We start from the raw sequence: 23,907 nt of genomic DNA, 5'->3' as shown, positions 1-23,907 counted from the left end.
CACCCCCCAAATTATGTATACGAAAATGGTTTCAAAATTACTAAAAATTAATTAACTACTTGTTTCTGAAATCCCTAACAATAACTTGGAGGGGGGTAATGCACAAGAAATGATACAAATACATAGTTGAAAGAGGTAATGGCATCTACAGCTACACACACACTACACCTAAAACGTTGCAGTTTTACCCATCGAACTCTGAGTCGTCATCAAAGTCTGAATCATCTTCATCGAACTCCCCATTTTCCTGCAAAATTGGTTTATCTCGTGAGAGGGGAAAAAAACGGTATGCCAATAGACTATATTTTCCGTTTTCTCGGCATTCTATTGTTTACCATTATTGAATGTAGAATAACGATACGATGAGAAAAGATACATTTTGCAAGGAAGATTTACCTTTCTTTTAATGAAGTCTGCCATAGCTGTATCAAAGTCTGCTCGTTTTTCTGTGGCGATATCATAGTAATGCACCTTTTCCTAAGATCAGCAACGTACAATATCAGACTATATGAGGAATCAACTACAGTTTCATCATACATGGTATGTATTTCAGAGGAATATTTATAGAAAACCCTAATACTTCTCGTTGTGTCGGGTACGAAAATGTCGGAGTATGGGGAATTGTACTATGTATTTTTGAAGAATAGTCATTATCATAACAAATAAAAAAATAAAGAAAAAGAAAAAAAATCCTTATTCATTTATAGTCACTGCCACCCTGAAATTAGCCAATCGGTAAACTACAAGACAATATCCTGAACAAGAATCCAGTCAGTGTATCTAACCCTAAAATCAAGAGATTTCGTTCATCTCTCCTTTCTTTGCCCCACCTACAACCCATGTTTTTTTATTTTCGGGTATTAATCTAATGTTTTGTTTTCAATGGCCCGAACAGTGTGAGGGATAATAACAGTTGTACGCGAGCATAAGTTTCCGTCAAACGATATTAAATCAGTCATTAATTGCACCATTTGTTACAATCATAAAGCTATCGATCATCCATTGTTTCCAACAAATTTTTGCTTCAGCATTCGAGATGACAACGATAGAAAAGGCAGTATAAATTTCAACAAGATATTCAGCCATGTTTTAGTGCAGAGTGAATTCAAACCTCGTATGTCATTGTCTTCCACTTCTCTCCACATGCTTTGCCAACCTGCAACAACAGATGAACGCTGAATACAGGGATAACCATCCATAATCGGTACTTACGAAAAAAAAGGGAGTGATGTAGGTAGACCATTAATCAGGTTTCCCTGCTACATACATCTCGCATTGACTTAACATCCGGATTCTGCTCTTGATATTCCTTACGAAAATCTTCCCTGCAAAATTTTGAAATCAAAGAGTACAGTTATTCATGTGTATCAACAGTTAACTAGTCCTCTGGAAATTTAAACTTAGCAAAAGCCGAAAAAAGTAATCATTCTGCTCTGACTCACGCCACTTTTACCGTTGAAATTGAAACGCAATCACAATTATCAGGAATTCAAAAAAATAATCAAGGAAAATCATGATGTTTAAATTGGGTGAAAAATCTTAAGTTTAAGTGTTTAACAGTAACTTGCTAAATATTCAACAGGAACTAACAATGTGAATCGAAACGAAAAATTTCGATTAAGAAAAGTAAAATATGAACCGATGAATAAACAAAAGTGAAGAAGAGCAAAAGGCATACAGAAAGTAGAAGAAAGCTGTGGGAGGCTTCTTAGGTTTCAAAGCATCCATTTTCGCTGCGATTTTCTTCGTAGTGGTTTTGACCTTCCTTGCAGACTTTCTCTTTCTACCAGATTGCACTGTCACAGCCAATTTCCTGGAGATTTTTTTACCAAAATAAATTAATGCTCAATTTGAACATTGGGGGCAGCAAAAATAAAATTGAGAGAAGATATTTTTTACCCATCGGTTTTGGTAGGAGTAGCCGCCGAAGAGGAAGTTCCAGACCTGGTGATTCTTCCCGTCGCCATTTTATGACGTCAGCTGCTGCGGCGGCGCTGATTGGTGGCGGAGAGTTTTGCAGTGCCGACCGGCGTTAAAGCCGACTTTAGGAGTTAAGGGAAGAAGTGTAATTTCAATCGTTACTTCTTTCTTAGTGGGATCTGCCTTTTAGCAACTTCAACAAAGTCGTTACTCTAATTTCGCCACTTGTACATTTTTCTTATATCAATTATATAAATAAAATTTAATAAAAAATCCCTTTTTTTTTAAGAAAACACAAATTAATAAATTAATTAAATAATATTTTTGATAATAAAATTCATAAAATCAATTATCCCAATATATTAATTTATTTAACTGCAATGCCCCGGTTTGTTTGCTCCAAAATAAAAATAAATTTATACTCCAAATATTTATTGGGGCGTGCTAAATCCTACACTAAAATTTACTAAATCTCACATATAAATTAAAAACACATTTTCTCTCTACTCAAATTTTCTCTAACTTCTCTCTAAAATGATTTTATTCAATTCATTCAAAATTCATTAATTTTTTTTAAGTTAATAGTCATAAAAAATGAGTTCCGTTTTATTTAATATTTATTCAATTTCATTGAGCGTTTTTAATTATACAAATTCATATGAATTCGATTTTTTTCCTCAAATTCCAACTTTATTTTAGTTTGAACATGTGAATATTTTTGTCAAATTCGAACTTGGAATGCTAATGATGTTTTTAGTGTGTGATCTTGTAAAAAAATTAGGGAAAAAGAAGAAGGATGGGGAAGGAGAAGAAAAGATTTTACAGAGAGGAATATTTTTAGTTATGTGCATGATTTGGTAAAAATTGTGTGGGATTTAGCATTTCATATATTATTATATGTTTCATTTTATTGATATATTTATATGTAAGAGTCTGTAAAATGAATTATAAACACAAGTTGTATTGAATTATGAAAATATATACATACAATCCTAGAGAACTTTCATTATAAATAAATAATTAAAAAAAAAACTAAATTAAATAAATACAAGTAGAGACTAGGGAATGACATATCAACTTTGCTCAAACAAATAATCAGTTGATGAATCTATCCCCAACGTTCGAGAAAATCGTTCCAATCGGATGATTCTCTTTTCCTAGCAAAATCCCGACGTAGCCGTTTCTCTTTGGAAAGTATTGCTGCTAACCAAATAAGCGCCTCCTCGTTTGTTCCTTGATTAATTAGCAGATGGAACATATTTTCCGGTACGCAAATCCAGTCTTGAAGTCGGTTTTTTCAGCAAGTCCTCACCAACTTTGACGAGATTCTTCAAATTCTTCTTTGTTGCAACGTCCACAGACGGCGTTACACCGACTAAAGTCTCGTCCTGAAAAATTATATATATTTATAATTGATTAGAATGAATTAAATCTAAACTTTTGAACTTGATCGATCGGAATTGAAGAATAATTAAATTACCTGAATTCTTAGAAAATTTCCACTAGAGTGAAGCACGCCAACAAAAGTGGAACCGTAGTAATTAGTGATGTGTTGTATAGCTTGAAAAATTACATCCAACAAGGGGTTCGATTTACGATTTTTCAACCATCTCAAAATAATCCACTTTGATGCGTTTTTGGCGTCATACTTATGAACTTGTGCCGAACCAGCTCCTAGAGACAAAACTAGAAATCGACCTTCTTCTTTTGGACTTCGATGAAAAATACTATTATTTTCTTCATCCATCTTCATCCTTATTATTTCAGCTATTGCTATGAAACACTGCATGCAAAGGAAATCCATAAAAAAAAAAAAAAATAATCTATTCTTGAATTTCGGCTTATATTGTCATAGAAATTTAATTTCTATAAAAAAGATATTGATTAGTGTAAGATATTTACCGGATCGTCGTTAGCAGCAATCCGGCCATCAATAAGATTGAATTTTGTTTTCTTACCCTTTGAATCTTTTATCTTAAAATAATGTGCTATAAGTCGGAGCGGCTGAAGTTCCTAAGCAAATATCCGAGAGAGAAGCATTTAAGCTTGGATCGTTTTTTACCTAAATAATTAACAATAAGATATAAAAAACGTGACCTTAATACATGAAATAAGTAGGATAATAAAATCAGTATGAAAAACATACAACATACCTCATAGCTGGAGAAGATAGTGTGGCTCATCTTTTTAATATCAAAAGTTGGAATAACAATATTTGTCAATGTTTCATGCAATTTTGTATCTCCGAGTTTCTTCTTGAGTAGGGCTCGAAGATATTTTCCGTCATATTTCGGCCCGGATAACAAGCACTTGAGGGTTGTCGCTGTGTGACTAACAAGATTATCGATCCCTACAACCAATTACAAGTACGTTAAATTTCGGAGCTAAAATTCAATATTTAGCATACATCAAAATTTAAATAAATATATATAGAAAGAGAGAGAGAAAGTAGTAATACCTTTCTTGGGGAAAAATTTCAGGACAATTCTCAAGATAGAAATCTTTAATTAATATCTTTGGCAGCGAACAATGGTCGATTCTTTTCGTTTGGAGCGGTAAGCATTACAGTGACGAGACCTCCTGTGCTTGTGCCCGCTATTACGTCAAAGTAATCCGCCAGTCGAACATCAACACCGTCCAATTTCTGAAATAAATACACGCATGCATCAAATATTGATTAAAATAACAAACTCAGGAGCTAATTAATACGATCAAGATCGATATATATATATATATATATATATATATATATATATATATATATATATATATATATATATATATATATATATATATATATACCTGAAGTTGTGACTCAAGAAATTCGAGGATAATGATACGATATATCTTTAATATATCGTATATTTATTCGTTAGTTATTATTTTATTATTTAATATATATTATTTAAGTATTATTTTAATTAGTAGTTTATTGATACTTAGATTAGATTAGTATATTTAGATTAATATATGGCGTGAGTTAGGGTTAGGAGAATTATTAAGTATTTTATTAGTATAGGTAATTATCTTTTCTAGTTAGATTAGGATTCTAGGGTTTTCTTATCTTTAAATAGTCGTCTTGTGCTAGGGGTTTTATTATGAAGAGAAATAATAAAGAAGAGTTTTCTTACGTTTAGTAAAGAAATCTTATGATACACAAGAGATCGCATCAATTGGTATCAGAGCGAAGTTGCGATTAACACCAACGCTTCGTTAGCAAGGCAGCGATTATATCAAAGCTACGCTGGAGCAAAGTTGAGATCACATCAAAACTTTGTGAAATCATGATGTCAGAAACAAGACGGTTGGAGCGATTGGAAAAATCCGTAGAGAAATTACGGATCGATTTTCAGAAATTACTCGAACAAAGTCAAGGACGACGTCAACGCCATCACAAAAGCCGAACGGACCGCCGCCCATCACCGCCAACGCCACCGCTGCCGCTGTCGAGCCTATTGCCAGAGGAAGAGGAAGAGGATGACGATGAATTTTTCAAAGAGCCACCGCCGCCGCCGCTGCCGAGCCTATCGCCGAAGGGAGAGGAGGAGGACGACGATGACTTTTTCGAAGAACCCCAATTTTTTGTGAGTTCGCCGAAAGATGAATTATCGAATTCACTTGAGGTAATTTGGGACGAAGGTGAGGAATTAACTAAGGAAGAGAACGAAGAACTACAGTGGATAGTAGAAGAGTCCCACGATATTCAAAAGAAAGGAGACGATCAAGATTTGGTGACTGTGAATGAGCCCGGATCTGTAAAGACGATCGAGAAAAATAAAAGAATGATATTGATTGTGAAGGAGATGAAATTTGAAAAGACAATTGAGAAGATTGATTTATCGGGAGAGAGATTGAGAAGATTGAGATTTTTTGCAAAAGTAGCCTTTGGAATTTTGTTGGATCAGCATGAACAATGTGTTAATAAGCTTGGTCGTTCATCGTGTTTTTCGGAATCGGAGTTAATCGGGAAGCAAGTCGATGAAGTCAAACATAGGTGGAAACGCAAAAGAGAGGGACCAAATTGACTCGAACCTTGAGGACAAGGTTCATTTCAAGAGGGGTGGTTTGATACGATATATATTTAATATATCGTATATTTATTCGTTAGTTAGTATTTTATTATTTAATATATTATTTAAGTATTATTTTAATTAGTAGTTTATTGATAATTAGATTAGATTAGTATATTTAGATTAATATATGGCGTGAGTAGTAGTGATTAGGGAATTATTAAGTATTTTATTAGTATAGGTAATTATGTTTCCTAGCTAGATTAGGATTCTAGGGTTTTCTTATATTTAAATAGTCGTCTTGTGCTAGGGTTTTATTATGAAGAGAAATAATAAAGAAGAGTTTTCTTACGTTTAGTAAAGAAATCTTATGATACACAAGAGATCGCATCAATTGGTATCAGAGCGAAGTTGCGATTAACACCAACGCTTCGTTAGCAAGGCAGCGATTATATCAAAGCTACGCTGGAGCAAAGTTGAGATCACATCAAAACTTTGTGAAATCATGATGTCAGAAATAAGACGGTTGGAGCGATTGGAAAAATCCGTAGAGAAATTACGGATCGATTTTCAGAAATTACTCGAACAAAGTCACGGACGACGTCAACGCCAACACAAAAGCCGAAGGGACGGCCGCCCATCACCGCCAACGCCACCGCTACCATCACCACTGCCGCTGCCGAGCCTATCGCCGGAGAAAGAGGAAGAGAACGACGATGAATTTTTCGAAGAACCCCAATTGTTTGTGAGTTCGCCGAAAGAAGAAGAATCGGAATCAACTGAGATAAAGTGGGACGACGAGCCGAAAGAAGAATTATCGGATGCACTTGAGGTAATTTGGGACGAAGACGAGGAATTAACAAGGGAGGAGAACGAAGAGCTACGATGGATATTGGGAGATTTCAATGATCTTCAAAACAAAGAAGACGAAGGAGTATTGACTATTTTCAAGGAGATTAAGAAATCTAACAGTGCTATTGAGAAGATTGAGGTATCACTAAAAGTGTCAAATATTTCCTCGATGATGTTTAATGAATTGTTTGACCATAACAAACAATACGTTAAAGAGTCAACGATGGTGGAGACATGTGATGAAGTAGTCGATCAATTGATTGAGATTCGTGTTCTCAGCATCCTACATGAGAACAAATTATTTTTGAAGAAATTGGATGGCATCAAGCATAGATGGAAGCGCAAAAAAGAGAGAGCTGCAAATATTCGAACCTTGAGGACAAGGTTCATTTCAAGAGGGGTGGTTTGATACGATATATCTTTAATATATCGTATATTTATTCGTTAGTTATTATTTTATTATTTAATATATATTATTTAAGTATTATTTTAATTAGTAGTTTATTGATACTTAGATTAGATTAGTATATTTAGATTAATATATGGCGTGAGTTAGGGTTAGGAGAATTATTAAGTATTTTATTAGTATAGGTAATTATCTTTTCTAGTTAGATTAGGATTCTAGGGTTTTCTTATCTTTAAATAGTCGTCTTGTGCTAGGGGTTTTATTATGAAGAGAAATAATAAAGAAGAGTTTTCTTACGTTTAGTAAAGAAATCTTATGATACACAAGAGATCGCATCAGATAACTCCGGGGATTATCCCTCGAACTCCACCACCGTACCGTCAATTGTCAAAACTCGGATCAATTTTCCGAAAGGTTGGTGCTCCATCTGAAATACTTCTGATCTTGATGATTCTATCATGCAAAAATTCAACTTATAAATTCTTATTGCAAATTGTTTTTCAATGTATACGAGTAGGGATACCGGTTTGCTAGTGTTGTATTTATAGAATTCTGATTTATGTTTAAGGAATAAAATTTTCCATAACTTGGGATTTTTAATAAGGAAATTTCAGACATTGGAAGCAATATAATGACGTGGCAGATAGTGAGTGACCTGGCAAACAAAGGCAATTACAATAACTTGATCAAAGTACTACATATACAGCTGTCTATTTGAATTATGGGAACTTTGCTCTTGATAAAAAAAAAAAAAAAATTATGGAATCTATTTTTTACATATGGTATACTATCCACTAAGGCCCAGTTTGGTTGGGCTGATCCGGGTGGATAGTTCCTCTAATCCACTCGGATCTCAGCTTTGGTTCGGCCCAACTGGGTTCTGGATTGCACTTGGGCCCGGGTCCGAATCTTGGATTTCCTGGATCTCCCATCAGACTAAAGGAGGTGAGATTGGGTAATCTCATCCACTCTCAACCCAATCAAGCTCAGTATATTACCTTTATGCCCTGAATATTTATTTCTAATTACAAGACTACCCCATATATATAGGAATTACCCCAAAAATTATTGAGTTAGCCCTAGAATTTTACCGACATGGCAATACACGCCGTTCTTCGTTCTGCTTTTCTCCACTGTGGTCGGTAGTTTTTTCACCGAGGTAATTTTTCCGATAATCAACTCATCTAGGTTCTCTAACACGCTTCTTTCTTCGTATTTTAGGCCCCCTAAACCGGTTGAAGAATAATCAACTCATCATAGATTGATTTCTTATTTTTCATACTTCACTAGTTTTTTCTTTTTTTTATTTGGTTTTTCCGATAATCAACTCATCACAGATTTCTTCAAACGCATCCGAGTATTGCTGAAGAAGTTTGGGTTCATATGGGTATCGATTTTTTTTATTGTTCTAATTATCCATTCCTTCATCTCGTAATTAAATTTCCGTTTCGCAGGTGATTTTCGATTTTGGTTTCGAAGTAGTTCGTAGTTTGGCCGGGCTGATTCTGTTCCGGCCGAACGATTCCGGTGTTGCAGCTGGTTGACAGTTGGCTGTCGATTATCCCGGTTCTGCTACACGACGATTTAAGGTGAGTTCTCCAATGGGTTTAAGCTCGTCTTTTAGATTACAGATTAAGGATTAAGAAAGGTAGCATTTATTTGGAAAAAATATTGTATCTTTTTTTTTTGGGAAAAAATAGTACATTAGTGAAATAATATATGGTGTTACTCAGTATAAATTGTTTGGCCTTAATATTGTTTGGCATAAACAGTATATAAAGAATGCAATTAAGTTGTTTTTTTTGTAATAGTTTACGATAGTTATTTCATCTTTGCTTGCTCTAGGAGTTGGTTTATATGTTTCATATGTTTGAGAGAGGTTACAGGGTCTGGAATGTGAAATTTAGTTGTGAATGTGTTTGAGAGAGGTTGCATGGTCTGGAATGTGAAATTTAGTTGTCAACGATCCAACGGTCTTTAACTCTATACTCGATGAAATCGCCGCCGAAATGCGACTCACTACGGTGAGACCTTTACGAATGACGTTGTTAAACGTCGGACCTTCCTACTAAAAAATCGTTTCAATGCATTTGTCAAATTCATTGGACTACCCGGTGTCAACTACAACCGTAGGACCGAACGTGTATCGGTTGACCGGACGTATGTCACGAGTCCAAAGAACAAAGTATGTAAACCTATTTTTATTGCATAAAATGCACGGTAAAATTTTTGTTGTCTTATTCTATGAATATGCAAATCATTTAATTGTGTATGACCCTATACTTTTCCCTTTCACAATTAGAAAAAAACGGAACATGCATTGCACAACTATTTCGCTGCTAACGGGTTTCCCTACTACGACACTTTTGAGTTGGTATTTGTGGAGAAAGAAGCAGGGACGATAGAGTTTAGTGATAAACAAGGGTTCGTAAAAGATGACCCAATCACAATTGACGAAGGAACTCGACCGGGTGTTGAGGGTGTGAACGATGAATACGCTATTGTGCCGTATGAGGGTGTGAACGATGTTGTGCCCGTGGGTTACTATACCGGCGAGACCGACGGGTTCTCGGGGCGTATAGATGGTTGACAGCGAGTCAACTAGCTTGGTCATTGTGATTTCTGATATTTTTATGACTTTATTCTCCGTTTACCGTATTTTTCATCGTTGTAATTGTTTTATTGTCTTCGTGTTTTTTTTTTTTATTTCATAGTAATTGGTTTATGCAATTGCGAAAGTATCGTTGTGCTCGGTCATTGGTTATAGTGTGATCAATTATTCAATTATAACTTTAAATTCTATATGAACAAACATCTGTATCAACAAATTTAAACAAACAATGTTAAATATATAAATGTGTATTAACTAAGAAAAACAGTAGTGTGAACAAAATGTAAACAAACAATATTAATATATATTATCGCCCATGGGTACGAAACATGAAAATTAAAATTACAAACCAAAATACAAAGTCAGGAAAATCAAATACTAATACCGAAAATCTTGCCGACTACATGGAAGTGGGAAAATAATACGGGAAATACCAATAATAATAATACGGAAAATATTAGGAAAAACTAGCCGAGATAATGGAGATTGGAAAATTTGAACTTCCATTGATCAATGGAGTCAGTACAACACATGCGTCAAAGTATGACCTAGTAATCGTTTTCCCCGTCGATTGGCCCCTTGCCGTTACACATATTCGAGGGACGGTTTGACCCGGACGAACTCAATCCAAACAAATTTGCAATATTGCGGGGCCTCGGCATTGATTTATCTTTCGGCTTCAAAGGTGATGGGCCCGAAACCGGACGCCGAACTCTCGAATTAGCGGTGCTACCCTCGGTGTTTAACGAACCCTCGGAATCCGAAAAGTGATTGAGGTAGTCCCACACATTGAAGTGTGTGCTACTAGAATCCGAGGAAATATTGACCACCGTTGTTGGTGGCATCGGGTTACCGAAACCAAGAGTGTTGTCGTTGCCTCGAAGATCAACCATGCTTGGAATCGGCACCGGCGGAGCCGCTTCATCGTCGTCCGATGACAAAACAATCACCTCATCGCCCGGTTTTTGTTCGACGACACGGGGTGCAAATATAGTCTTTAGTTCCTCCCATTCGCTATCCCCATATGTCCGATATGCGAAAGCGAATGTGTGTGCCTAAGAAAGGAATGGAAATGTAATTATACGAAAATGTTAGGGCTGATTTTGTAATTAAAAGTGAATGGGAGGAAAAGAATGGGTGCAACAAGTAATATTGTAAAAAATACTGGGGTAATATAATAATAAAAAGGGATTATGAGGGGTGGAAATGTAATTATCCGAAAATGTTAGGGCTGATTTTATAATTACAGGAAAATGAGAGGAAATAATAAGTGCAGTTGGCAATAATTTAAAAATTTCAGATGTATAAACTAATAATAAAAATACCTTCTAAGGGGTGGTAATGTAATTAACCAAATTATCCCACCCAATCCTCCCAACCATTCCTGAGATTGGCTCATTTGGATTCAATCCCACAGATCCATATCCAACCAACCAAACCCAAGATACCATCCATACTTTACTAATCCACACAGTGTCATTTTCCAATTAAGCCCCAATCCCATCCCACCCCATCCCTCCAACCAAAAGGGGCCTAAAAGATCAGAATTTTGTTTCCTTATTTTATATCAGAGTTAATTCGCTAATTCACAAATGGCAAATTATCTTATTTAGGATATTTTCAGAAAAGAATTTACACGTCATTATTTATTTTATTTTTTGGTAGTGCAGTATTTCTTTATATTCAATCATGATTGTGGGATGGAGCTTTTTGATTGGGCAAGGGAGGTTGGGCCTCACTGAGGAGTGTGAGAGGGCCTTCCACGTGGGCTTCAAGATTTGTGGGCCCAAGTTTCTTTTTTTTCTTTTTTTTTTCTTTTTTTTTTCTTTTTTTTTCTTTTTTTCTTTTTTATTTTTCAATATGGCTAGACTTAGAACTTAAAAGAATACAAACTGTATTACAAATTCTGTGTTTTGAGTTTTACCAAATTCAGATTCATACTCTGCAAGAGTGAAAATTGGCCACCAAAGTCACTTTTGTTTAATAGAACCAAAGAGCTCGTCAAACGAACGCTTAGGAGCTTCGGTCCGAGCAACAATCTCCACAACTTTGTAGGAAGATTCTGGAAGAAGCAGTGCCTCAACTGCAACTTCCGCCACCTGATCTCTCGATATTGAACCTGCATAAAGTGTATCCTTTAAAAAGGATAGAATTCGAGCGGGGTTAGTGAACAAGAAATACCCGTTGTAATGAAACTCTCGGAAAATCATTATTTATATTACCTCTGGCTCCATGACTATATTACCCATAGGTGGATCATTCTTTAATCCCCCAGGCCTGATAATTGTATAATCGATACCAGATTTTCGAATGTACTGCTCTGCTTGAAGCTTTGCTACTAAAGTGAGCCCAAATACGTTGAGAAATATATAAGCAGGATTTAACAACTGGCCCATGGCAGCTCCATTCACTAAAATTGAACTTACGAGAATAAATCTGTTCACATTTTTCTTGCGGCAAGCTTCAACAAGGTTTACTGTGCCATAATTATCAACCTGCAAGTATATGAAGATCAAAGAAGTCAATGAAGACTTTGTATTCGACGAAGAACATTCAATAAACCGCCACCAAAATAACCAACCTTCCATGGAGCTAATAGATCCCATGAAGGCCGAAAACCTGTAGCACATATTACTGCATCGGAATCATCGCTAATCGCATCAGCTAATTTGGTTGCACCCTCTGTCACATCTGCTTTCACCTGGAAACCAAAGTGCATGTCATTAGTTAGAGCCATAATGGTATATGTGTAATTAGTCCACTTCCCGTCATACGAATCGAAATCCTATGTTATCAGTGGAGCCTTATCTCTGATTTCATTCTTTCCTTTTTCACTTGTATTATTTTCCGGATTCGTAACACACAATTATATCAAGACATATAATAGTAGAAATTAAATAATATAATATAACATATAATAAAGAATAAAAGATTGAAGTCCCTTCTTTAGCCCCATATAAATTGGACAAAAACAGTGCTACTTTGATGTGTTCGTATATGATGTTTTGTAAGTTCGTATTACTTGATCGAAAAACGATTTTGTGCTGCCAACCGAAAATAGTAGAACTTGAAAGTTACTAACTGTAATAATAAATTTTTACAAGAGTTTTGAGGATTACAAGAGTTATATACTTCATTATTTCGAGGATTAAATTTTCCCTTCGAAATATAGAGTAAAAATCGAGCAAATAATAGGGTATTTCTTATTTCATGATTTGATTCAAATGAAACTTCACTAATACCAAAATATATACTTCATTAATTCAGAATATTTTCAACTGAGATTATATATATGAGGTCAAAAATCAACACTTACTGCACATTTGGGGAAAACAAATACTTCCGAACTACCAAATTAATTGAAGTCCAATCACAGAACAGAACCAACAAAAAGAGAGTGATAATTAAAAATTGTTTAAGCTGGCAAATAATTAGAGTATAAACTCACAAATTGAAGATGAGGATTGTTTCCAGGGAAGGTGGATTTAGCCTTATCGACATCCCTAACACCAGCTTTAACAGCAAATCCCTTAGCCAGAAGCTGCTCCACAATCCTCTTCCCGGTGCTCCCAGTGGCCCCCGCAACAAATATCTTCTTTCTCACACTAGAACCTTCCTTTTCTTCCTCGATCTCGCTTCCCTCCATCTACCATCCAATCAAATGCATTTACGAAATGCACAATTTGAAAAAAAATTGATCGAGGTTCTAGAAATTAAACAGAAATGCGGGAAAAATTGTAGAGAGAGAAAGAAATAGCTGAGAATTAAGATGAAGAAACTTACAACAGTTGATGCTGCTTTGAGGTGGAAAGAGGTGCAGCGGGGCTTGGTAGTGGTGGTGAAAGAGAAGGAATGAGAGAGAGGAGGGATTCTGTGGAAGAGATTAGTAGCCATTGCCATTGGCTTGTTTTTATTTTTTATATAATTATTTTTTAATATAAGGTCAGCAAATTATAGCCCTTATCGTGTGATTTTTCACGATATTTTTTTTTTTATTTCAAGGAATATTTCTCGACAACTACCGATTTTACCTCTAAGAACAGTTTAAATGTAGGTGACACTGGTATACCTTCTGCAACAACCTCATTATCTAAAACATCATATTGCTATGTCACTACACTTTATGGATTTTGCTAGTATGAACCATCATAGCATGCATAAGCAGTTGTATAACATTTGTGCATGGCTTCAATCTCTTCTACATTTTTAGGGGTAGAATCAATATTTTAGGGAAATATTATTTGGAATAAAATATTTTTTATGAAAAATCATACCGTAAACGGGTCAGTGTAAGACGAAGACAAATATCATAGGAATTTTGATAATAACAAATAGATGAGAGTGTCTTTAGTAATTTAACCTAAGCTCAGAGGAATTTTCCTAATTGTTGTTTCATTTTGGGTCAAAATTAATGAAAGCCCAAATCATTTTTATTTATGAAAAGCCAAAATCAATTTGGTTTCTCTGACATGATTATTTTGAAGGAAAACTCGTGTAAATTGATTCTGAAATAAATAGAAATAAGATAGATTTGCCAATTCTAAAGATTCTACTCATCTATTTGTGGATTTAACTCGATATACTCCGAAAACACAACTTTTTAGTGTATGAAAATTGAAAATTAAAACGCAGAGTCCGCCACATACAAATATGGAAAATGCTGAAAATTGTGATCCAAAGTAGATAAAACGTATTATCCAAAATCCTTTCATAGATAAAAATCCTTTCATAGATAAGAGTTTATGTAATTACATATGGAAGTTTCTATTCTGAAAATTATAATTCACATTATATATAGACCACTTGGCTGTTATCCATTGTATACTCTTATAATCAGGTTAATGTCTTGAATTTGTTGAATTCTTGTTGGATGATTACAAATGAAGTCTCTTCCGAATTGAATTTTTGTTGCATGATTACAAATGAACTCCCTACCCCTATTTATACTAGGTCACCTCCTTAATGGACGGTAGGAGTCTCTCCCGAATGCATTGTGAATGTCTTGGATTTGTTGAATTCTTGTTGCATGATTACATATGAAGTTCATGTCCCTATATATACTAGGTAACCTCCTTAATGCACGGTGGGGATCTATTTGGTGTAACGGGTAGGAGTTGTTCACCAGAACACTCCAAAGTATTCCTATAAAATATCTAAAACGGGAGGGTTCTAGAAAATTTTCTACAATCCTCCAAGTATAATATATATACACTTGGGCTTGGGCCTACTCCATTTGAGCTTAGTTTTGGACTTCTTAACCTCCCAACCCAAGGAAACTGACAAAGGGTTGGGCAAAAACTGGCGAGCCGTGACATTCGAGTGTTCATATTTCTCGAATTTCAACTTCTACGTAGTTGATTTTACAATGTTTGCTTTTATGCGTGGATTTCAGAAATTGGACGATGCAGATGTTAGACTTGCGGATTACTTTGATGTAATCGCAGGCAGGAGGTCTCGTCACTGCAATACTGCTCCAGACGAAAAAAATCGACCACTGTTCGCTGCGAAAGATATTAAATGTTTCTACCTTGATAAGTGTCCACGAATATTTCCCCAAGAGAGGTACTACTTTTCTTGTAATTTTGATACGTCATATATATATGTTTCATAATTAATTGGGTAAATTACAAACACCCCTGAGGTATGGTCAAATTACAAAAACACCCCTCTTGTTTGGATAATTACAACCACCCCCTCAACTCATCAAATTTAGTGGAATCTTCGAGATTATATGGAATATTATCACTTTTGTACCCGTTTTATCCCATTCAAACTCTACATTATGAAGCAAGATGATCATAATATGTGATTTTTAGCTTGTATGTATCAGTTTGTGGTGCATCGGAAACTGTATTTTTTACACAAAAAGAGTACAAACTAGAGCACATTTCACGGAATCTAGATGACTATGTTGAATTTGGCACCATAAAGGTGGATGTCTAAGAAGAAAACATAGTTGAGGGGGTAGATATAATTATCAAAACAAGATGGGGGTTTTTGTAATTTGACCATACCCCAGGGGGTGTTTGTAATTTACCCTAATTAATTTTAGTTCCGAAGTTAAAAAGTACGTGTAATTGGTTGGTTTCAAGGATAATCTTGTTAGTCACACTGCAACAATGATGAAGTGTTTACTATCCGGGCCAAAATACGATGGCAAATATCTTCGAGCCCTTCTTAGAAACAAACTTGGAGAAACAAAATTGCACGAAACGTTCACAAATTTCGTGATTCCCACATTCGATATCAAGAAGATGACGCATACTATCTTCTCCAGCTTCGAGGTTTGTGTGTTTTCCACACTGCTTTTATTTGTCTTTATATATATATATATATATCATACTTATATTTATTAATGTTACGTTTTATTTTATTGTTACTTTAAAACAAAAGATTCAAACGGGAAAACTACAAAACACAACCTCATTGATGGCGGTATAGCTGCTAATGATCCGGTAAATATCTCAAAACTTTCCATATATTTTTTTAGATTTTTCCTATGCAAGTCGAAATTCAAGAACATATAACTAATATATTCTTTGTTCTCGGTTACCATTGCAGAGCTTGATTGCAATAGGTGAAATAAGACAGAAGAAGAAAAAAGGCCAGCTTCTGGTTTTGTCTCTCGGAACTGGTTCGGCACATATTCGTAGATATGATGCCAAAAAAGCATCAAAGTGGAGTAGTATTAGATGGTTGAAAAATCACAAGTCGAAACCCTTGCTGGAAGTAATTTTTCGAGCTATACAAGACATTACTGATCGATACAGTTCTATTTTTGCTGAAGACGTTCACTCTAGTGGACATTTTCTGAGGATCCAGGTACGCAATTCTTTTCCCGTTCAATCAAATATTTCAATCTATTCACATGTAATACATATAATATAATTCAAACCTGTTTAAAGTGGAGTTATAAATATAATTTTCAGGACGAGACGATAGTGGGAATAACATCTTCTGTGGATGTTGCCACAAAGAAGAATTTGAAGGATCTCGTCAAAGTTGGAGAGAAGTTGCTGAAAAAGCCTATTTCAACACCAAACTTGCACACTCAAGACTATGTTCCCTCTACTAAAGAAACAAACGAGGAGGCACTTATTAGGTTAGCAAAAATACTTTCCAAAGAGACGCGGTTACGTGGGGATCTTGCCAAGACAAAAGAATTGTCAGATTCGACCAAGCAGCTAGAACATTCGGGGATACATTATATTTTCTTCTTTTCTTTTCTTTTTTTTCCTTCTTTTTCTTGGAAAGTTCTCTATTTGTGTTCCTCCATAAATATTTTCACTATTCAATAAAATTTATTTTTCTAGTTCTATGTCCAATTTTCTTTTACAGTTCCATCTAATTCGACTCTGTAAGTGATTCAATATCCTCAATTCCATTTATCGACCAACTAATATTCGCAAGACTTATACATGTTAATTCTAATCAACTCTGTAAGAGACTTGAGGCTGAATCAAAATTCATAATCGCTACGTACTATCACGTTTATTTGCAAATTAAATAATTAATCACCTCAATGTGAAGTTTGATCTGCTTTAGATGCTTTCAATTTCTCTAGTTGCTTCCGGAGATAGGCCTGCTTCAGTTTCTCTCTTCGAGCAGTTGCTTGCTCTTGCCTGCGCATTTTGAGCTCCGACACCTTTTCCCTCGCTTCATTTGCCTCTTCATGAACCTCCCTGCGAACGGAACCAATAATTCAAATAAAAATTAGTTTCACATGATATCACAACAGAAGAGTCAATGGCTTTCAAATACATATGAATACGGCATCTAATGGAAAATTCCCACACAAGTCAACCGGATATAGATAATATGTTCATCTTATTTCTAATCGGTTTTTCCTTTTTCCAACGATTCTGGTAACAGAGTATCCCCAAGTAAAAACTAATCCAGACATCAAATCATATAAAGAAGGAGAACACAATGAAGAAACAGCACACAGAAGGCAGAGAGCACCGAAGAACTTACTGTACAAAGTGCTTATGTTGACTCCTGTCAACTGTAGCAGATGTTTTCCCAAGCCCATCAGCTTTCGTATCGTTTGACACAAAATCATCGCCACCACCATCACCATGAATATCTTGGGCTTGTCGTGGAGAAGTATCAACCCTTTGAGGGTTCCGTGACTCGTCCTTCTCTAGACCCTTCCGAAAGAAATCAACACAGTACTTCTCACTATCTTCTTCGTCAGAAAGTTCTCCCCTAACAAGTTTTTCATATAATTCTGCTTTCCTCTCCAATGCAGCATAGCTTGCTGATCCATCCTTGACGGCTTTTAGTTCAAGTTTATCCCTGAAAAAAAAAGACACGACAGTGTAAATAACCAATAAATCAAGAGCAGCCCTCGGAGGCTGTTAGTTCATACTTTCACTTAAAATAACCAATGGCAAGTCCGAGACAGTTTTATATCATAACTTCATTCAAAGCAAGAACATGAGGTCATAAATTCAGAAATTGATTTTCAGTCAGACAAAGTTGCATCTTGCAGTTATGAATTTATCGCTAGAAATGCCGTGCAATCAAAATTTTGAAACATACATTACGCTTAAACTAATCACAGCATAACCGAGAGCCACATTCAAAATGAACACAAAAGCAGTAAAATAATTAGCCTCATCACATTCTCTTCAGTAGATGTAGGTTAGAAATCACCAATCAATGAAACCCTAGAACCCTAATCACACGCCCCAAAATAAAACACATCATAAATTCCAATGAATAAAACGTAATTGAATAAGGAAAATGAACAGATTGACGTACTTGGCAGCACGGGCGTCGACACCGGAATTTTTAGGGGCGAAAGAATCTTGTACTGAAATAATCTTCTTGGCGCGGTGGACCTCGAGATGTTGGGCGTATTGACGGTCGGCGGAGTTAATTGGCTCTTTGGGGTGGCGCTTGGACTCCTCCTGGGACATGTACAGCTGGGCCTTGAGCTCGAGGATGGAGGAAGCACCAACTCCTTCGATCGATCGCTGCTTGCGTGGCATGATGGTTGACTCCGTCAGCCATCCTAACGATTCCACCCCTCTCTTCCTCGCCGCCCCCTTTGATTCTTCTCCGGCCATCCTCTCTCTCTCTCTCTCTCTCTCTCTCTTCTCTCTCTGTATGTAGATTGTCGGGGTGTGTTTGGGAAATATGAGGTTTTCGAGGACTGGATTATAAGTGGATTTTTGAACCGGGCGTAATCTCTGCACTGACCCGATAATAATCTTCAAATGAGCGTCAATTAATAATACACATGATTTTTCATATATATTTTGTAGATTATTAATGTGAATTACCATTAATATCCTTCAATTTTCTGTCGACACATTTTTGCATACTAAGTTATTTTTAGATCACTATCCTTAATTTTTTGGATGGAATGGTTAACAGTTAATTATGCCTCGTTTGATTGGAATGATTAAACTAAATAATTGAACTTTGTTTGATTTTCGTAATCACCAATAATTGGCTAGATCAGCCCACAAAAATTAGGTTATCATTATTTATCTTATCATCTAGATATGTTTTTCAATGGATCGGTACTTTACAACCAATCGAGGCCTTGCGTTTTTTGCATAACAAAAATTTCAAGTACACAAGGAAAAATCACACAAAAACACTGAAAAAATTATGGCAGGAAATAAGTAGTAATGAACCAGAAAGGAGATAAATCTTAATAACTGTCTAAAAAAAAAAACCATAGAACTGAGAATAATCCTCTAAATCAAAATTCCAATGCATGTGTCCTAGGTCAACAAAATGGTCTGTGTTCAGCAAAACTAGTAAAGATTGTTCATCTTTTTCTCTAGAGCACACACACAAATGCAGCGATTCTCACCCTCGAATAACAACATGAAACTGTTTACATAAACAAGTTGGGCTTCGTTGCTTTGTATGTGGTCTTGAGCTTCCTCGTTGGTGGCCTGACCTTGTGGAACACCAAAGGGAACTTAATCTTGGAGTTATGGAATTGTTTGGTGCTCTCCCTCTTGCAAAGCTTAGCTGGAATGGTGGCGGTTTTGATGATTTGGATGCAGTGGTAACGGACCCTGTGACGAGAAGCCATCTCAGTGTACATATGCTCGACAGCACCGTTCAACGTTGTATCACGGTACTCCTTGTACATGTTGTGGTAACCAGTTCTACTTTGATACCTCAGCCAGATACCATAGTTCTTGATTGTGGTTGGGTTTTTCTCAAAAATCTACGAGCAGACAGGAAAAAAAAATCAATATCGATCAAAGACATTGAAATGAGTGAATCTTAAATAAACCCTACATATGAAAAATATGAACTTTGAATACTGATACAAGGATAAACACAAAGAATAAGGTTCATAGACGCAAACTTCTCTAATCTCATGGTCATGCCCCTGAAAAAAACATGCTACGAGTCTAAATTTTACTATGGTGTAATTGAAAACCTTTGCAACGACCATTTGTGCAAGAGTGGGAAAATACGACTGACAGCAAACTTATTGGTTTAGCCACCATCATTCCCTTGATAGGCAAAACACGACAACATACTTAAAGCTTCTGTTCACATGGTATAAAATCATGTTTAAGTGAATAATGGACGACTAGATCAAAAAGCACAACTACATGCACTAAAACCGAATTTAAAGACAAGTATCACCAAACACGACAAATCCAATATATGACATCAACAAACTTTTACGACTGCAGTGGCGCTCTATCCATCTATCCAAATGCTAATTTCAATAGCAGCTCAATCCAAAAATAAAAAACTAGACAGGATAAACAAAGTACGTAATCGCAAAGCAACGCAATTCAGAATTAGGAACACTTTGAGATGATCTCGCAGTATATATCAGTTACCACAAATGATTGAATAATGGGATGAGATCATGTACCTCATTGATAGCAAGAATCTGGCCATTGCTCTTTTTGACCTTCTTAAGCTTCCTCAAAAAGTACCTAGCATAAGAAACACCAATTGAAACACACTTAGGTTAATCGCTCGTAACTCACACTCTCCGACATATTAAATTTTTCCAATAGTTTTAAGGATGGCAATACCAGAATTTGGACTTGGCGCGGACTTCATTGGTGGCCCAAAGTTTCATACGGTAGATCTTCGGGTGTTCCTCGGTCTCCGTCGGCAGAGCTCTGCCCACCACCTGGTACTGATGGATCTGCACAACGTACAACATTTATCAACGTTTCAGACCTAATTTTTAGCAATGTAGATGAATAAAATGTAGTGAAAATATCGACGGAGCGTACCCTGTATGTAACCATTTCCGACGGTAGTCCGAAATTCTCTTCTCTCTCTCTCCCGGAGCGTGGAGTGTGGGCAGATGAAACACAGAGAGATGTGTGTTTAGGGTTTTGTGAATTGGAAAATTGAGAAACCCTAGTTTGTGATGGGCTTCGGTTTACCCCCTTTTCTTATTATTTGGGCTTTCGTCTTTAACCAATAACACGATTGGGTTGCTGGTCTCGAACAAGTTTATATTATGTGGGCTGGGCCCACATTTGTGACTTAAGCTTTGCTAATTTTTATTTAATTTAATGAGGAAAATATGGAAAATTACTTTCAATTTTTTTTAGCAATATCATCTTACAAATATAAAGATATTTTTATATCTTATATAATTTATTTTTTGCTTTTTTCTCCGTAGTTATATCATTCTAACAATAATATTCCAACATATATTTCCAAAATTCATTCAAGTAAGATAGCGTCACGAATCAGTAACAATTTCTTAATGAGCACCCGGACCGTGTTTTCAAAACATGCTACAAAATATAATTATATAAATACCAATTTATTGAACCAATGACCAAATCCTCATTTAGTGATGAAAAAACAAGAAATATAAAATAATTACAATATTCATTCGGTTGGAGAATGTACAAACTTGAAGATTCACCAAGAATGAGTCACCCTTGTCACACCAAGAGTAACAGCAAGAGCAGCTAGAATAGCCTGCAATTGTTCATAAGCACACGTCAGTATATTTTATGAATTTTATCCAATGTTTGAGAAACCTAAGCAACTAAGTGTAAACGGCTCGAAATCAAGTATATATTCATTCCGAGCCCAAAATCCAGGAATATATCAAATATAGCCAAAATACACTAATATGAGTACGAGATCTATAAACATCAACTATCATGGTGGTGATATTGTACACTTGATTCAATTAGTGACGCAGTCCAGCATATGAATCCCGCTGAGTTCCCCTACCATTTCATGTCTAAAATTAAATCAATATACGGATGAAACTAATCCAGAATGTGAAACATAAACGAAAATACTTATTAAACCGGTCAAAAGAATACTAGTTAGAGAACATATGATCCAAAGAGAAATTGTCCGATGTTACAAAGCTCTAAACATAGGTATTGAGTACCAATCAATATCATTGAACTGGAAAAAAAAAACATTTTAATGATAGCTTCAAAACATCATAATGAAAATTTTCAAATATAAAGACAAATTTATGCAAAATTGAACAAATCCTTCAATTTCGGGAACACTTAAATACTGCATACGGAATACTAAAAGGGATCATTAAAAGACACTTACAGCTATAGAGCATGCAACGAGTCCAGGCTTCTCTCTGTAATCCAAACGAGCACATAACAGCAGAAAAGCTCCAATGTACCAAGGAATCGCACCCATAAAGAAGCCAACGATAAACCTTTCAACAAAGTTAAGTAAAATCAATCAACATGACCAAATCACATTTAACAAAATTAAAGTATGAGATCCCACTCAAGTTCTAAAATAAACGGCACCAACACAAACCTTTACCACAAGTGTAGCACCATTTTTTTTAATAAAGAAATTACACTATCAACATTTTAAAAATATTGCGTTCAGCTAAAATTCGTTACCAACTCCCTGCGATATGTAAATAATCAAGATTCATGCAAAGAGGTTTTCTAAAATCAATCGACATTTCTGTATAAAGAGCATCGCAGTTCAAACGATAACTTACAAGAACCATCCAAGGCCCACACCGCAACAAGGGAGCCTCTCCTCTCTATAAGGTCTTCCTTCAACGATAGTATAAGCTGGAACAACCACGGAAGATAAAAAAATAAAAAAAAAATAAAAAAAAAATAAAAAAAAAAGGTTAAAAGGATAGTAACAATTGTAAACCAGCAGCTAATTTTCATTTAATTTAAAAAGTTACTGTGAATTGCTATTCTTCTTGCACCCTTGTACAAAATGTCTAAAGCACTATCAATGACTTTATTCCTGCCATGGCAGGCCGACCTGCCTAATAATTTACCTCGATCCCGATCAGTTACTATTTTTTTCATCCACCAAAAACGAACCATCCAACTAAATCGGTGACCAACATATATTCTAAATACATGGTACGGTGGTACTATATCTGCCTAAAGTGAAATTATTATGAGCAATTCATTTTTACAAGACGAACAACACCAGATTCGTTCCGATTCCCAATTAAAAACAACGACCCTCGTGCATTATATATTCCCAATTAAAAACAACCTACCCAACGTTCTCTAGAATAATCATAAAATTGTGAATACGATCCAAATAATCAATTTCTAAAAATTGAAGCAATATACCCAAAGGAATTATCTCGAAAAAAATCGTAAACAATAAAGGCAATAGGAATACTTGGAAGGGCTTGAAATCCAGGAGGATAGTACATCGGTGGAGGGCCGGAAAAGGCAGGAGGAGGCACGGGCTGAGGGATGCCCATAACTAAATGAGACGGCGGCGGAGGCTGAGGTTGATAATTGGCCACGCCTTGAAAAGTACCATAATAATAATTGGGCGGCGGATGCGAAGAATGTTCGCCGGCGGCGACCGAAACGCCCCTGGTCTTCCCTCCGCCTTCTTCACTCATTTTCCACCGATTAATAATCGACGATAGGATCGTGGTATTAGGGTTCCGGCTTCGCTTATTGCTCCCTTTCAGATGATCTCTTGCTGGAAGCCTTACCCTTGCCGCGTTGTTCTTCGGTGGCTCTCTTCTTTATTATTTTTTTTATTATTTTTTTATTTATTTATTACTTTTTCTTTGTCTGACTTCCTCCCAAATCCCACTTGTGTATAGGAAAAGTCATACCAGATTAAAAATGGTATCTACATAAGAATTCCAA

General features: G+C 35.8%; 6 protein-coding genes, 1 long non-coding RNA gene and 1 pseudogene across 8 annotated transcripts; 2 read left to right on the top strand and 6 right to left on the bottom strand.

Moving 5' to 3' along the window:
* Nucleotides 1-26: 26 nt before the first annotated feature.
* Nucleotides 27-2,143, bottom strand: LOC105962453 (HMG-box (high mobility group) DNA-binding family protein). Its single transcript, XM_012986756.2, has 6 exons — nucleotides 1,900-2,143; nucleotides 1,679-1,813; nucleotides 1,268-1,325; nucleotides 1,112-1,156; nucleotides 397-477; nucleotides 27-247 (listed from the first exon to the last, which is right to left on the bottom strand). Exons 1-6 carry the CDS (start codon nucleotides 1,965-1,967, stop codon nucleotides 185-187), a joined length of 450 nt encoding a protein of 149 aa, XP_012842210.2. The 5' UTR covers nucleotides 1,968-2,143; the 3' UTR covers nucleotides 27-184.
* Nucleotides 2,144-2,923: 780 nt separating this feature from the next.
* LOC105962435 (patatin-like protein 2) lies at nucleotides 2,924-7,636 on the bottom strand (annotated as a pseudogene). Its single transcript, XR_016029382.1, has 7 exons — nucleotides 7,533-7,636; nucleotides 4,723-4,767; nucleotides 4,426-4,564; nucleotides 4,074-4,270; nucleotides 3,823-3,982; nucleotides 3,401-3,703; nucleotides 2,924-3,308 (listed from the first exon to the last, which is right to left on the bottom strand). The product of XR_016029382.1 is annotated as a patatin-like protein 2 (transcript).
* Nucleotides 7,637-8,265: 629 nt separating this feature from the next.
* On the top strand, nucleotides 8,266-9,850 carry LOC148765986 (uncharacterized). The gene is made up of 4 exons (XR_016029048.1): nucleotides 8,266-8,347; nucleotides 8,526-8,575; nucleotides 8,643-8,777; nucleotides 9,491-9,850. It is a non-coding gene; the product is annotated as an uncharacterized LOC148765986 (long non-coding RNA).
* Nucleotides 9,851-11,676: 1,826 nt separating this feature from the next.
* On the bottom strand, nucleotides 11,677-13,745 carry LOC105962454 (NAD(P)-binding Rossmann-fold superfamily protein). Its single transcript, XM_012986757.2, has 5 exons — nucleotides 13,583-13,745; nucleotides 13,248-13,445; nucleotides 12,381-12,500; nucleotides 12,022-12,294; nucleotides 11,677-11,934 (listed from the first exon to the last, which is right to left on the bottom strand). The coding sequence occupies exons 1-5, from the start codon at nucleotides 13,697-13,699 to the stop codon at nucleotides 11,770-11,772; spliced, it is 873 nt and encodes a 290-aa protein (XP_012842211.2). The 5' UTR covers nucleotides 13,700-13,745; the 3' UTR covers nucleotides 11,677-11,769.
* Nucleotides 13,746-15,164: 1,419 nt separating this feature from the next.
* Nucleotides 15,165-17,147, top strand: LOC105962436 (patatin-like protein 2). The gene is made up of 5 exons (XM_088812465.1): nucleotides 15,165-15,318; nucleotides 16,193-16,254; nucleotides 16,361-16,621; nucleotides 16,729-16,901; nucleotides 17,138-17,147. Exons 1-5 carry the CDS (start codon nucleotides 15,165-15,167, stop codon nucleotides 17,145-17,147), a joined length of 660 nt encoding a protein of 219 aa, XP_088668591.1.
* Nucleotides 17,148-17,161: 14 nt separating this feature from the next.
* LOC105962437 (uncharacterized protein At4g18257) lies at nucleotides 17,162-19,003 on the bottom strand. Its single transcript, XM_012986740.2, has 3 exons — nucleotides 18,566-19,003; nucleotides 17,774-18,097; nucleotides 17,162-17,481 (listed from the first exon to the last, which is right to left on the bottom strand). The coding sequence occupies exons 1-3, from the start codon at nucleotides 18,871-18,873 to the stop codon at nucleotides 17,319-17,321; spliced, it is 795 nt and encodes a 264-aa protein (XP_012842194.2). The 5' UTR covers nucleotides 18,874-19,003; the 3' UTR covers nucleotides 17,162-17,318.
* A 418-nt stretch (nucleotides 19,004-19,421) lies between these two features.
* LOC105962455 (large ribosomal subunit protein eL20y) lies at nucleotides 19,422-21,196 on the bottom strand. The gene is made up of 4 exons (XM_012986758.2): nucleotides 21,040-21,196; nucleotides 20,833-20,948; nucleotides 20,667-20,730; nucleotides 19,422-19,997 (listed from the first exon to the last, which is right to left on the bottom strand). Exons 1-4 carry the CDS (start codon nucleotides 21,052-21,054, stop codon nucleotides 19,656-19,658), a joined length of 537 nt encoding a protein of 178 aa, XP_012842212.1. The 5' UTR covers nucleotides 21,055-21,196; the 3' UTR covers nucleotides 19,422-19,655.
* Nucleotides 21,197-21,542: 346 nt separating this feature from the next.
* Nucleotides 21,543-23,890, bottom strand: LOC105962456 (large ribosomal subunit protein eL20z). Its single transcript, XM_012986759.2, has 4 exons — nucleotides 23,420-23,890; nucleotides 22,764-22,839; nucleotides 22,349-22,463; nucleotides 21,543-21,745 (listed from the first exon to the last, which is right to left on the bottom strand). Exons 1-4 carry the CDS (start codon nucleotides 23,649-23,651, stop codon nucleotides 21,686-21,688), a joined length of 483 nt encoding a protein of 160 aa, XP_012842213.1. The 5' UTR covers nucleotides 23,652-23,890; the 3' UTR covers nucleotides 21,543-21,685.
* Between the last annotated feature and the right edge of the window lie 17 nt (nucleotides 23,891-23,907).

Source organism: Erythranthe guttata, chromosome 13 (assembly GCF_056151865.1).
Source record: "Erythranthe guttata isolate IM_541 chromosome 13, IM_541, whole genome shotgun sequence".
In the NCBI taxonomy this organism is placed as follows: domain Eukaryota; kingdom Viridiplantae; phylum Streptophyta; class Magnoliopsida; order Lamiales; family Phrymaceae; genus Erythranthe; species Erythranthe guttata.
This window is presented reverse-complemented; position numbering and strand designations above follow the sequence as displayed.